Source organism: Suncus etruscus, chromosome 5 (assembly GCF_024139225.1).
Source record: "Suncus etruscus isolate mSunEtr1 chromosome 5, mSunEtr1.pri.cur, whole genome shotgun sequence".
Classification (NCBI taxonomy): Eukaryota; Metazoa; Chordata; class Mammalia; order Eulipotyphla; family Soricidae; genus Suncus; species Suncus etruscus.
In genome coordinates, this window is record NC_064852.1 from 105876049 (window position 1) to 105888684 (window position 12636).

Sequence of the window (12636 nt, forward strand, 5' to 3'; positions counted from 1 at the left end):
AGGAGTAGCCTCTCTGGCCTTTAAACTAAATAAATCAAAGTGGAATGATCTTTTCTGGAGCCTGGGGATGTGGTCAGTGGTAGAGGGACTGACTGATTGCCTCATGTACATGAGGCCACAGTTCTATTCCTGGCACAGGCATCTGTATGGCCTATGTGAACACTAGAAATTGCTGCAACCAACTAATTAGTCCCAGATGTCACAGCTAGGGCAGAAGGGGAAGGGAAAGGGGGACTTGGAAGTAAGGAAGGGAATGGAGAGAAGGAAAGGGAAGAGAAAAGAGCATAATGAGCTAGAGGCCAGCTTTTGGTCCCTGAGCACAGAGCAGAGAATAGCCTTCTGCAAGCATAGCCCCTCTGAATATGCCCATTTCCCCCCACTACCCTTAAAAGAATTTTAGTGTAGGGTTTCGATATACATGATCCAGGATCCAAGTATGAATCCAGGGATCACATAGTTCTCAGAACTCTGCAATGTTCTAGACATCCTGACACCCTGATCACCACCTGACCAGCCTGGTGAGCCCTGTACCAGGGCTCGTTCAGTGTCCTTTTTCAGACTTTAGTGTTGGTTCCACTAGCCCAATGAGCCATACATTGTTTGAGTGGCTCCACGACTTCTGAGCACTGCATCCCCCAATAAATACATGTTCAGCCCAGAACAACATTCAAGCTCTTTTCCTGCTGGGCTTCCCTGATCCTTTGGACCATCTCTGGAGACATTAAACTAAACTCAGTTCTGTTCAGTACTTGGTTTGAATCCCGGCATCCCATATGGTCCCCCCTCCCCCGAGCCTGCCAGGAGTGATTTCTGAGCATAGAGCCAGGAGTAACCCCTGAGCCCTGCCAGGTGTGACCCAACCCCCCCCCCCCCATTTTTTTTTCTCCATGCAAATCTATCAGTCTGAAAATAAATTGTGTTTATTCTAGAGTTTCAATCTATTCTTTTTTTAATCTCTCCCTTGCTAGAGTCAGGACAATGTGGCAATTAGAAAGCAGATCTCTGAATTGAGACTGTTAGGGTTCACATCTCATTTTCATAATGGTTAGGTGGGTGGTCTTACACAAGTTTCTTTTTTTTTTTTTTTTTTGGTTTTTGGGCCACACCCGGTAACGCTCAGGGGTTACTCCTGGCTATGCGCTCAGAAGTTGCTCCTGGCTTGGGGGACCATATGGGACACCGGGGGATCGAACCGCGGTCCGTCCAAGGCTAGCGCAGGCAAGGCAGGCGCACCTTACCTTTAGCGCCACCGCCCGGCCCCACACAAGTTTCTTAAAATTCTTCAAGGCCCCTTTTTTCTCTTCTTCTAAAAGAAACCAAACAAATAAAAATAAACATAGTTATTAATAATGACTTTCAGTGAAACTGTCATGAGCATTTAGTCAATCTGTGTCATATGTCCAAATCAACATATGGAATCCAGTATGTCTGTCCTCTTTGTTCCGTAGATGAATGAATACAAATATGATGGACCAAAAACAGTTGGTGATGAAAAAGAACCTTGATCCAAGTGGCTAGAATTTGGTGGTTGGTTGGTTACTTGGTTATAACTATAGACCACTTGAGGAGACAGGAAGAGAAGGGAGTGAGTGCAGAGTGGGGGTAGGAAGGCTTTGTACTCTCCCCCAATGGCAGGATATCTGTTCTTCTACCCATTTCTCTCTCATCTCTCATGATGAGGGTAGTCCCTTTTCAGATCCTCTGGTTGGATTACTGGGTCCTACCCTACTCAGTCTTGATTCTCCGTCCTAGGATGTGATCTGGTGATTGGATTACTGGATGTTCCTCCCAACTCAGTATTCCTTCACCCTAGGGTGTGATTTCGTTCTTACTAATAAAAGCCCAGGTTTCAGGAAAGCAGTCACTCATTCTTTGGTCTTCCTCCACTGAGCTGCTTTCCATCTTAGGAGAGGAAGGCTTGTGTGGTGGGTTTCCTGGCTTAAGTGTTGGAATTCCTGAACTCATTCTCACACCCTTTCACTGTGTGGATTATTTTCTGCATTGACATTTGCTTCCAGACCTGCATCTCTCCAGATCCTAGTTTTGGAGCCCGAGGTTTTCTTTTATTTATTTATTTATTTATTTATTTATTTATTTATTTATTTATTTATTTATTTATTTATTTTGGTTTTGGGCCACAGGACTTACTCCTGGCTATGTGCTCAGAAATTGCTCCTGGCATGGGGGACCATATGGGATACTGGGGATCAAACTGAGGTCCATCCTGGAGCAGTTGCATGCAAGGCAAACGCCATACAGCTGTGCCACAGCTCCGAACCCTGGAGCCTGAGGTTTTTATTATACTCTGAGTTCTGACAGTATAAGGAAATTGTCCTCTTCCAGAGAAATATTTGAAGAGCACTAAGACGTATTTAGAACTTCAATTATGTTACACTTTGGGGCTGGTTTACTACTTCGTATTGCCACCAAAATTCCTAAAGTGTCTGCTAATATTTTTTTTAGGCTCAGGCTGCATGAAGAAAAAGTCATTAAAGATAGACGGCATCATCTCAAGACCTACCCAAACTGTTTTGTTGCCAAAGAACTGATTGACTGGTTAATTGAGCACAAGGAGGCTTCTGACCGAGAAACGGCCATTAAGCTCATGCAGAAACTAGCAGACCGGGGTATTATTCATCATGGTGAGTAGGTGGTCATAGTCAAGGTGCAAAGAGGAAGTAAAGGGGGGCCGGAGAGATAGCATGGAGGTAAGACATTTGCCTTTCATGCAGAAGGTCATCGGTTCGAATTCCGGCATCCCATATGGTCCCCCGTGCCTGCCAGGAGCAATTTCTGAGCATGGAACCAGGAATAACCCCTGAACACTGCTGGGTGTGACCCAAAAACCACACACACACACAAAAAAAGGAAGTAAAGGACTAGATCTTCTATACCAGAAATTGATCTGCCCAGTAGGTTGGGCATTTGCCTTGCATGTGGCCAATTGTGTGTTTGAACCCAGCATTCCTATGATCCCCTGAACCTACCAGGTGTGATTCCTGAAAACAACCTGGTAATGCTAATGCTCAGGTCTTAATCAAGAGACTTTTTAAAAATAAATCTTTAATTGAATCACCATGAGATACACAGCTGCAGACTTATTCATATTTGTATTTCAGTCATACAATGTCCTACACCCATCATTCCACCATTGTATATTTTCCTCTCCCATGTTTCTAGTTTCCCTCTTACCTTTCCACCTGTCCTCCCCCACCTGCTTTTATGACATTTTTATTTCTTTTTTTTCTTTTAGACACTAAGGTTTGTAATATTGCTGAAGGGATATCATGCATGCCACTTTATCTCCTTTCAGCACCCAGTTCTTGTCCAATGATCATTTCCAACTATCATTGTCATAGTGGTCTCTTCTCTGCTGTAACTGCATCTCCCTTCTCTTTGTGGCAAGCATCCTTCCATGGACTGGTCCTCTTGTTCCTCATTTCTATTATCTTTGGATATTATTACCATACTATCTCTTATTTTTATATCCTACAAGTGAGTACAATCATTCTGTGTCTATTCCTCTCCTTCTGACTCATTTCCCTCAGCATAATACTCTACATAACCATCCATGTATTAGCAAATTTCATGACTTTGTTTTTCCTAACAGATTTTATAAACAACCCAGGTACCCTAGAAAAGATGAGTGGATAAAGAAACTATGGTACATTTACATAAAGAAACTTATTCTTAACTTTTCTTTCTGCTATATGTTTCTTAAGAATGCCTAATTTTTGGGCCAGAGCCTTATTGTAGTGGTAGGGCGTTTGTCTTGTATGCGGCTGATTCAGGATGGATCTCGGTTCGATCCCTTGGCATCCCATATAGTCCCTCAAGTCAGGAGCGATTTCTGAGTGCATAGCCAGGAGTAGCCCCTGAGTGTCACTGGGTGTGACCCCAAAACAAACAAACAAACAAACAAACAAAAAGAATGTGTAAGTTTTATGGCCTTGTTTTCTTTCTTTCTTTCTTTCTTTCTTTCTTTCTTTCTTTCTTTCTTTCTTTCTTTCTTTCTTTCTTTCTTTCTTTCTTTCTTTCTTTCTTTCTTTCTTTCTTTCTTTCTTTCTTTCTTTCTTTCTTTCTTTCTTTCTTTCTTTCTTTCTCTCTCTCTCTCTCTCTCTCTCTCTCTCTCTCTCTCTCTCTCCCTCCCTCCCTCCCTCCCTCCCTCCCTCCCTCCCTCCCTCCCTCCCTCCCTCCCTCCCTCCCTCCCTCCCTCCCTCCCTTCTCTTTCTTTCTTTCTTTCTTTCTTTCTTTCTTTCTTTCTTTCTTTCTTTCTTTCTTTCTTTCTTTCTTTCTTTCTTTCTTTCTTTCTTTCTTTCTTTTTTGTGCCACACCTGGTGGTACTCAGAGATTACTCTTGGCTCTGCATCCAGGAGTCTCTCCTGATGGGTTTGGGGACCATATGAGATGCTGGGGATTGAGCTCGAGTTGTCTGTGTGCAAGAGAAGCACCCAACCCACTGCACTATCTCTTTGGCCTCTATAATATTGTTGTAAATGTTCTGAAACCATTTTTTAAATGCATATCTATTCTTTTTCTTTGTTTTTGTTTTTTTTTGGGGGGGCCACACCAGGTGATACTCAGGGGTTACTCCTGGCTATGTGCTCAGAAATCGCTCCTGGCTTGGGGGGACCAGAGGGGATGCTAGGGGATCCAATTGCAGTCAGTCCTAGGCTAGTGCTTGCAAGGCAGATGCCTTACCTTTAGCGCCACCTCTCCGGCCCCTGCATATCTATTCTTTAAATATTTATTGGACGTTTGGGCCATACGTGGTAGTGTGCAGAGACTATTTCTGACTTAGTGTGCTTAAGTGAGCCCTGGTGGGGACCTTATTTGATGCTAGGATTCCAAACAAAGTGGGATCTGATGAAGTTGCATGCAGAGGTCAAGGGCCTTAATTTCCTTATTTCTTCAGCCCCACCATGTTTATTCTTTTGAAACTCAATCTGCCCAATGATAGTGAGACTCACGCATTGTGATAGCATCGTTATTGCTGTTTTCTACCATATATAAGTAGGAACCCACACACATATCCATTCTAACCAGGCTGACATTTTAGTCATTTCCAAGTTTTTTTCTGGTATTCTCAATGGCCCTAATCCTATTTCCTTGAAATCTTGAAACCTGGTTGAAATTCTTCATATGTTATTTTCTTAGTCCACCATGACCTTTTTTTTTTTTTTTTTTTTAATTTCTGGAACAATTTCTACTCATTTTTGAGAACCCCACTTGGAGGCTGATTCTTCAGAGAAACATTCATTCCTTAGCACTAGGTTTCTGGGAACTTTCTTTAGTTTTCTATGCAATTTCTTCACCTTTTCATGGTCTTATCACACCTTCTTTTAATTAAATGTTGACATTTCTATCTCTCTAGACTTCACAGTCTTTGAAACTGATACCCATTTAAGAAGAATTTGTGGAATGAATGCTGAATTAAGTTTTTTATTGTTTGTTTTGACTTTTGGACCACATTCAGCAATGCTCAGGAGTTACTTCAGACTTTGCACTCAGACATTACTTAGAGGACCATATGGGAGACCAGAGATCAAATCTGGATTCGTTGCATGCAATACAAGTGCCTTGTCTGTTATATTATTGCTTTGGCTTCAAATTTTGTGACCCCTTCATCAGATAAGGATAATGATGCTTTTAGCGATAGCTAACTATGCTGAGCACTTACTTTCTTACAAACTTTACATGTATGATCTCATAGAGTAGGTATCTGTGTGTTTGAAATATTAAGGAGTGCAACAATTCTTCGCATCTTACTTCATTTGAGTAATAAATAAATGACTTGTCTTTTCTTCATTTGCCTCTTGGTATATTTTGTGTTTCAGTTTGTGATGAACACAAAGAATTCAAGGATGTCAAGCTCTTCTACCGCTTTAGAAAGGATGATGGCACCTTCCCTTTGGACAATGAAGTAAAGGCCTTCATGAGAGGACAGAGGCTTTATGAGAAGTAAGTGGTCACCATGAAATCTCCCATTATCATGTTTACTTGCAGAGATAAGTGGGGCTATTTTGGTCTTTTATCCTTTTGACTTCAGCCTGGCTTTTCCATGTGGGCTGGTTATATAACTGTTCTTTTAAAATGAGAAAACTTTTATCACTCATTTGCTTTTCTCCTCGCCAGAAATTCAGTTGGTTTCATACAATTTTTAACGAAGAATTTATTTAAATTGTGTTTTCTGATTTTAGTCAATTTTACCCAACTTGGAGGCAAAACAAAAATATAGAGCTTGATGTTTGCCACCAAATGCTATGGTTACCTTTTTCTTTTTAGATATTGCTGTATAACTTGCAATTTCAGGTTTGTTGGTGGTCAATGAGCAGGGTTAAGTTTAAGTTCAGGTTAAGGGATGCGAAGTGAGAGAATTTTAGCTCTTAGAATATCTTTCATTTGTGATTTTGTTGATGTTGTTATTTTTGGGTTACTTACCCAGCAGTGCTCAGGGGTTACTTCTGGCTCTGTGCTCAGAAATCGCTCCTGCAGGCATGGGGACCATATGGGTTGCCAGGATTTGAACTACCATCTGTCCTGTGTTGGCCGCATGCATGGCAAATGCCCTACCGCTGTGCTATCTCTTTGGCTCCAGAACTACCATTAACATTTTTATTGAGTACTGAGGCCACTCCAGGTAGGGCAGTAAGGACAGAGTAAGGACTAATAGTTCAGTCAATCCTGAGCCAATCCCACTCATGTTTACAAGTAAGACAATCTCTGTTTTGGAGTGAATACAAGTTGTAAACAAACATATAAAGTAACCAGGGATGCTCTTTGTTTTAGGTAAAATAAGGTATAACCTAACAGTACAGTAAATAAGACACTTGCCTTGTTTGTGGCTGACCAGTGTTCAATCCCTGGAATCCCCTATGATCCTTCAGGACCACCAGGAATGATTCCTGAGTGCAGTTTCAAGTAACCCCTAAACATTGCCAGGTGCGGCTCCCAACCAAAACAAAGCAAAAAAGTCCAGAGTCCGTCTATGGTTGGTGGATCTTGTCTTTCCCTAGTGCTTTGTCTCTGAGCCAATCTGTTTATATTTCTTTTTTTTTGTAGTCCCCCTTTTATTGTTTTTTGTATCACACCCAGTGACGCTAAGGGGTTACTCCTGGCTATGCGTTCAGAAATTGCTCCTGGCTTGAGGGACCATATGGGACGCCAGGGGGATCGAACCACGGTCTGTCCTGGGTCAGCAGTGTGCAAGGCAAACGACCTACAACTGTGCTAGCACTCTGGCCCCAATTTGTTTATATTTCTATAAGTCCTTTCACGTTTTTCCTTTATTTCTTGTGCAATGTTCTCAATAAAGAATTCTCAATAGAGGATGTCATATAGAACCATAGAGAATAATGTGCAGAATCCTCCTTAACTCTTCAGGGGTCTCAAACTCGTGGCCCTCGGGCCGCAAACGGCCCTTCATACAACATTGTGGCCCTGCCCTAGAGGAATCTTTTTTGTTTCGTTTTGTTTTAGTTGTTTGGTCACACCCCCCAAGTTCAAGGCTTACTACTGACTTTGCACTCAAGGATCACCCCGACTTTGCTTTTTGCGGCCCCCAGGTAAATTGAGTTTGAGACCCCAACTGCTGTCCAAAGCTTTAGGGAGTTGAAAATATATATATACCAGCACAGCAGGTAGGGCATTTGTCTTGTGCGTGGCTGACCTGGATTTGATCCCTAATATTCTGTATGGTCCATTGAGCCTGCCAAGAGTAAATTCACAGCACAGAGTTAGGAGTAACCCCTCAGTGCTACAGAGTGTGGCAACACCAAAAGAGAGAGAGAGACAGAGGCACAGAGACAGAGGGAGAGATAGAGATACAGAGACAAGGAAGGCATGTTATTTGGACAAGTGAGCGTTGTAGATATCTGTTGGAAGAGCAAATCTGACAACAAGTGAAAAAAAAACCTAGAAGGGGAAATGTACTGCACATATTTTAGGACAATAGTAAGACCATAGTGCCCAAAGGACAGGAAATAAAAGGGGACCAAAGTAGGAAATGAATCTAGGCCAGTTCCTTTAAGACCTGTTTGGCCACGAATGAACTTGAGAATGTTATGTACAATGAAAAGTCATTGGAAAGGAAGGAGTGGGGAGCAAATGCGGTTTTTGCAATTGCTGTTCTTTTCCCTGGGAGACTTTTCATGCCCATTTCTAGCTCACATGACTCTTCTTGGCTTTATGGGAATCTTTTGCATCCTCTTAGAACTGAATTGGCCATACTAACATTTTGTCTTCATGTGTTTACTGCATCAGATGAAGGAATTGCTTTATTTTTATTATTTTTTTTGTTGTTGTTGGTTTTTTGGGCCACACCCGGCGGTCCTCAGGGGTTACTCCTGGCTCTCTGCTCAGAATAGCTCCTGGCAGGCCTGGGGGACCATATGGGACACCGGGATTCGAACCAACCACCTTTGGTCCTGGATTGGCTGCTTGCAAGGCAAATGCCGCTGTGCTATCTCTCCGGGCCCATGAACTGCTTTATTTTTGTAGTTCTTCTGGCTTTGCATCAACTTGGCCACTGGTGGATGATAAATATTTATTGAAAATTGAGTACAGTTTTGATCCCTAGATAACTTGATCAGTATTCCCCTCACCCCTGTGGAACTATTGCTTTTTTTTGTCATTGGTGTTCAGTGATGTACATTCAAATCAATTTATCTCATAATGGGCTGGGACTGTAGCACAGTGGGTAGGGCATTTGCCTTGAATGTGACCAACCTGGGTTTGATCCCTAGCATCTCATATGGTCCCCCAAGCCTTCCAGAAGTGATTTTTGAATGCAGAGCCAGGAATAACCCTGAGTGCCACCAGATGTGCCCCAAACCCAGAAACAATCTCCCCCAAAACCCCAAAACCAAAAGAACCAAAAAAAGTTGCGTCATAAAACTGCCAGGTAAATTCACATTAGGCAAAGTAACTTGAATCCTTGCATAATCTAGCTGCTACCTTGCCAATTTTCAAAAAGTCAGAAGTCTTCATTTTTGATTGTTGGAGCAGGCATGGAAAAAACAAGGGCATTTAGTTCATTTAACTATTGATCTCAGTTTTGCTAAGTATAGATGATTAATTATTTGTTATTTATTAATAATTTTCTTGTTTCCCTGGCCATCATCTGCTGGTGGGGGTTAACAGGAGTGCTCCCAAGGACTTCTTAGACAAACCAGGCTGGTGATTCAGTGTGGGAACTTCAGGATTTGGTGCAGCTCAGGCTCTGCTGAGTAGGAGATCCCCGTAGGCCACTGGGGATCCTCAAGGGCCCTCAGAACCACACCTAGCAGTGATTCAGTGAAGGTGGGACATGTGATGCTGGACACCAATGCAGGAATTGAGGTGCACCCTAACCCCTGTTCCTGTCCTCTCTTCTTGCTATTCTCTGTTCGTTGCTCTTATAGATCCTAGCATATTCTTTTATAAATTTTGTTTATTTTTTTTTTTTTTTTGGTTTTTGGGTCACACGCAGCAGCGCTCAGGGGTTACTCCTGGCTCTACGCTCAGAAATCACTCCTGGCAGGCTCGGGGGACCATATCTGATGTCGGGATTCGAACCACCAACCTTCTGCATGCAAGGCAAATGCCTTACCTCCATGCTATCACTCCGGCCCCAATTTTATAAATTATAGATGATTTAAGAAAAATAATGTTGAGAAATGAATAGTTAATTTTGTTCAGAAATCATCTTTTCATGGATTTTAGTTTTGATACTTCCCATCCTATATTATTTTAGCCAGAATGCATGCTTTAAATATTTTAAGATTTGTGAAATGTTTCTCTCTATCTTTTATTATATTCTTTGAAGATATTAAAATTTGATAATAGGGGCCATAGTGGTAAAGTTGCTTACCTTACCTGTGCTGTATACCCTGATTTGATCTGCCATTACTTTAGATATGGCCTTTTTTGTGGGAGAGGGTTGGGTCACACCCAGCAGCAGGGGTTACTCCTGGTTCTATACTCAGAAATCGCTCCTGGCAGGCTCAGGAGACCATATGGGATGCTGGGGATTGCCTTGCCACATGCAAGGCAAATGTCCTACTGCTGTGCTATGGCTCAGGCCCCTCAGACCTTCATTTTATAGGAGGAGCACAGCACAAAAGACAGGCAGATAGGGGTGCTGGCATCTGAGTTCCAGCAGAGTTCAGCGGCTTCCCCTTTCTGGGCTTGTAAGCTCACCTCTAGGGAATGCTCCAGGAAAGGCGAGCCATCCTCAGATGAGCCACACACAGGATGAAATCAGGCCGAAAATGGAGCACAGCATAGAAGACAGGCAGATAGGGGTGCTGGCATCTGAGTTCCAGCTGAGTTCAGTGGCTTCCCCTTTCTGGGCTTGTAAACTCGCCTCCAGGGAAGGCTCCAGGGAAGGCGAGCGGTCCGCAGATGAGCCACACAGGATGAAATCAGGCCAAAAATGGAGCACAGCACAGAAGACAGGCAGATAGGGGTGCTGGCCTCTGAGTTCCAGCAGAGTTCAGCGGCTTCCCCCTTGACTTATTTTTTTTTAAGAATTCAGAGGGGCCGGGCGGTGGCGCTAAAGGTAAGGTGCCTGCCTTGCCTGCGCTAACCTTGGACGGACCGCAGTTCGATCCCCCGGTGTCCCATATGGTCCCCCAAGCCAGGAGCAACTTCTGAGCGCATAGCCAGGAGTAACCCCTGAGCGTTACTGGGTGTGGCCCAAAAACCAAAAAAAAAAAAAAAACAGAATTCAGACGCTTTTTATTAATCATTTTTTATTAAGGTACAGTGGTTTACAAGATTTACTAAAGCATACTAATTTACACAAGTTGAATTTTGGGCATATAGTGTTTCAACATCAATCCCCCGCACCAGTGTCAGCTTTGCTCCACCAATGTCTCTAAGTCTTCTCCCCTCCCTTCCACCCCTATCTTCTTGACAAGCACATTTTAAATTTGGTTGTTGTAGTTTGGATTTCCTGCTTATAGTGTTGTTGGTTCTCTGGTTTAGATAACCAGATAAACCATACTTCTACCCCACCACTGTGTTCAAGGCTACTGACTCCTACCTCTGTTAACCTCCTAGCCACCTCGTCTTAATTTTTTCCTTCATTTCTTTTAATTTAGCCTTAATTCTTTTTAGTTTTTGTAAGTGCAGTTAGACAAGAATCAGGGAAGTAATTTCCCCAAATCCTTGTAAAATGAAATTTAATATTATTCTTTGGAAAAAAACAAGACGTTCTTACTGATCACAAGATTTCTGAATTTTTACATTCCCTGTTTTTCTCCTATATGCCCATATTTCATCTGGGCTGCCACAGTCAGACAGACTGAAAGGTCAAGGACATTTTTATTTATTTTTTGCATCTGTGGTAGAAACCTTGGCAACAGAAAAACAACTGCTGGAGCTCTGTTATCTCACTTTTGAATTCTAGCCAGCCCATAAATATATCTCACTGTGGTTTTGCTTCTCAGTTCTCTGGTGACCAGTGATTTTCAGTCTCTTTTGATATATTTATATTTATATTATATTATATATATAATATATAAATATATATATAAATTTATATTATATTATTTATATTATATATTTATATATATTTTCAGTCTCTTTTGATATATTTATAATTAAATATGTACATTTTTGCCGGCGTATAAGATGACCCTTCAACCCATGAAAAACTTCCTAAAAGTCTTAAAAGTAAGTTACTTTTTTTTTTTTTTTTTTTTTTTTGGTTTTTGGGCCACACCCGTTTGATGCTCAGGGGTTACTCCTGGCTATGTGCTCAGAAATCGGCCCTGGCTTGGGGGGACCATATGGGACGCCGGGGGATCAAACCGCGGTCCTTCCTTGGCTAGAGCTTACAAGGCAGACACCTTACCTCCAGCGCCACCTACCCGGCCCATAAGTTACTTCTTAAAAGTAAGAGGGGTGCGGATCACTCATCCCTGAAGCTGGAACAAGTTTCAGCATGCCGTATACCAGCATATAATATGACTCCCGACTTTTAGGAAGTTTTTCATGTGTTGAGGGTCATCTTATATGCCGGCAAATACGGTACATATTTTCTCTGGTATAGTGAGATTATTGGTACACTTCTTGATAGTGTCTTATTTGTCATTTGTACTTTCGGTCAAATTTAAGAATTTTTTTGTGAAATCCAAAGTCACAGAGATTGAGTGTGTGGTTTTATAAAAGTTTTATAGTATTCGCTCTTACATGTAAGGTTTTCTTGTTTTGTTTTTGTTTGTTTTTGGGTCACACTCGGTGGCGCTCAGGGGTTATTCCTGACTTTGTGCTCAGACATTACCCCTGGCAGGCTTGGGGGACCATATTGGATGCCGGGATTCGAACCGCTGTTGCATGCAAGACAAGCGCACGCCTTATTGCTGTGCTATCACTCTGGCACCACATGTAAGTTTTCTTTTAAGTGTATTTTGAGTTAAATTTTTATAAGGTTTGAGGCAAGGGACTATTTTTATTCTTTTGCTTCTGCTTAATTGTCCCAGCTCCATTTGTTGAAATACTAATCCTTTCCCACTTGGACACATTGACACCTGTGTCAGAAATCTTTTGACCACATAGGTATCCAAGTAGTGATTTAAAAATTTATTTAAAAGAGGAAATCTGGGCCCGGAGAGATAGCACAGCGGTGTTTGCCTTGCAAGCAGTGGATCC

General features: G+C 42.1%; 1 protein-coding gene across 1 annotated transcript in view; it reads left to right on the plus strand.

Moving 5' to 3' along the window:
- The window catches only part of DEPTOR (DEP domain containing MTOR interacting protein), a 190501-nt gene that overhangs the window by 82670 nt on the left and 95195 nt on the right, over positions 1-12636 (plus strand). The window contains exons 2-3 of the mRNA XM_049773454.1: positions 2464-2642; positions 5838-5961. Of these exons, the coding sequence (XP_049629411.1) occupies positions 2464-2642; positions 5838-5961 (303 nt within the window). The remainder of the gene's footprint in view (positions 1-2463; positions 2643-5837; positions 5962-12636) is intronic.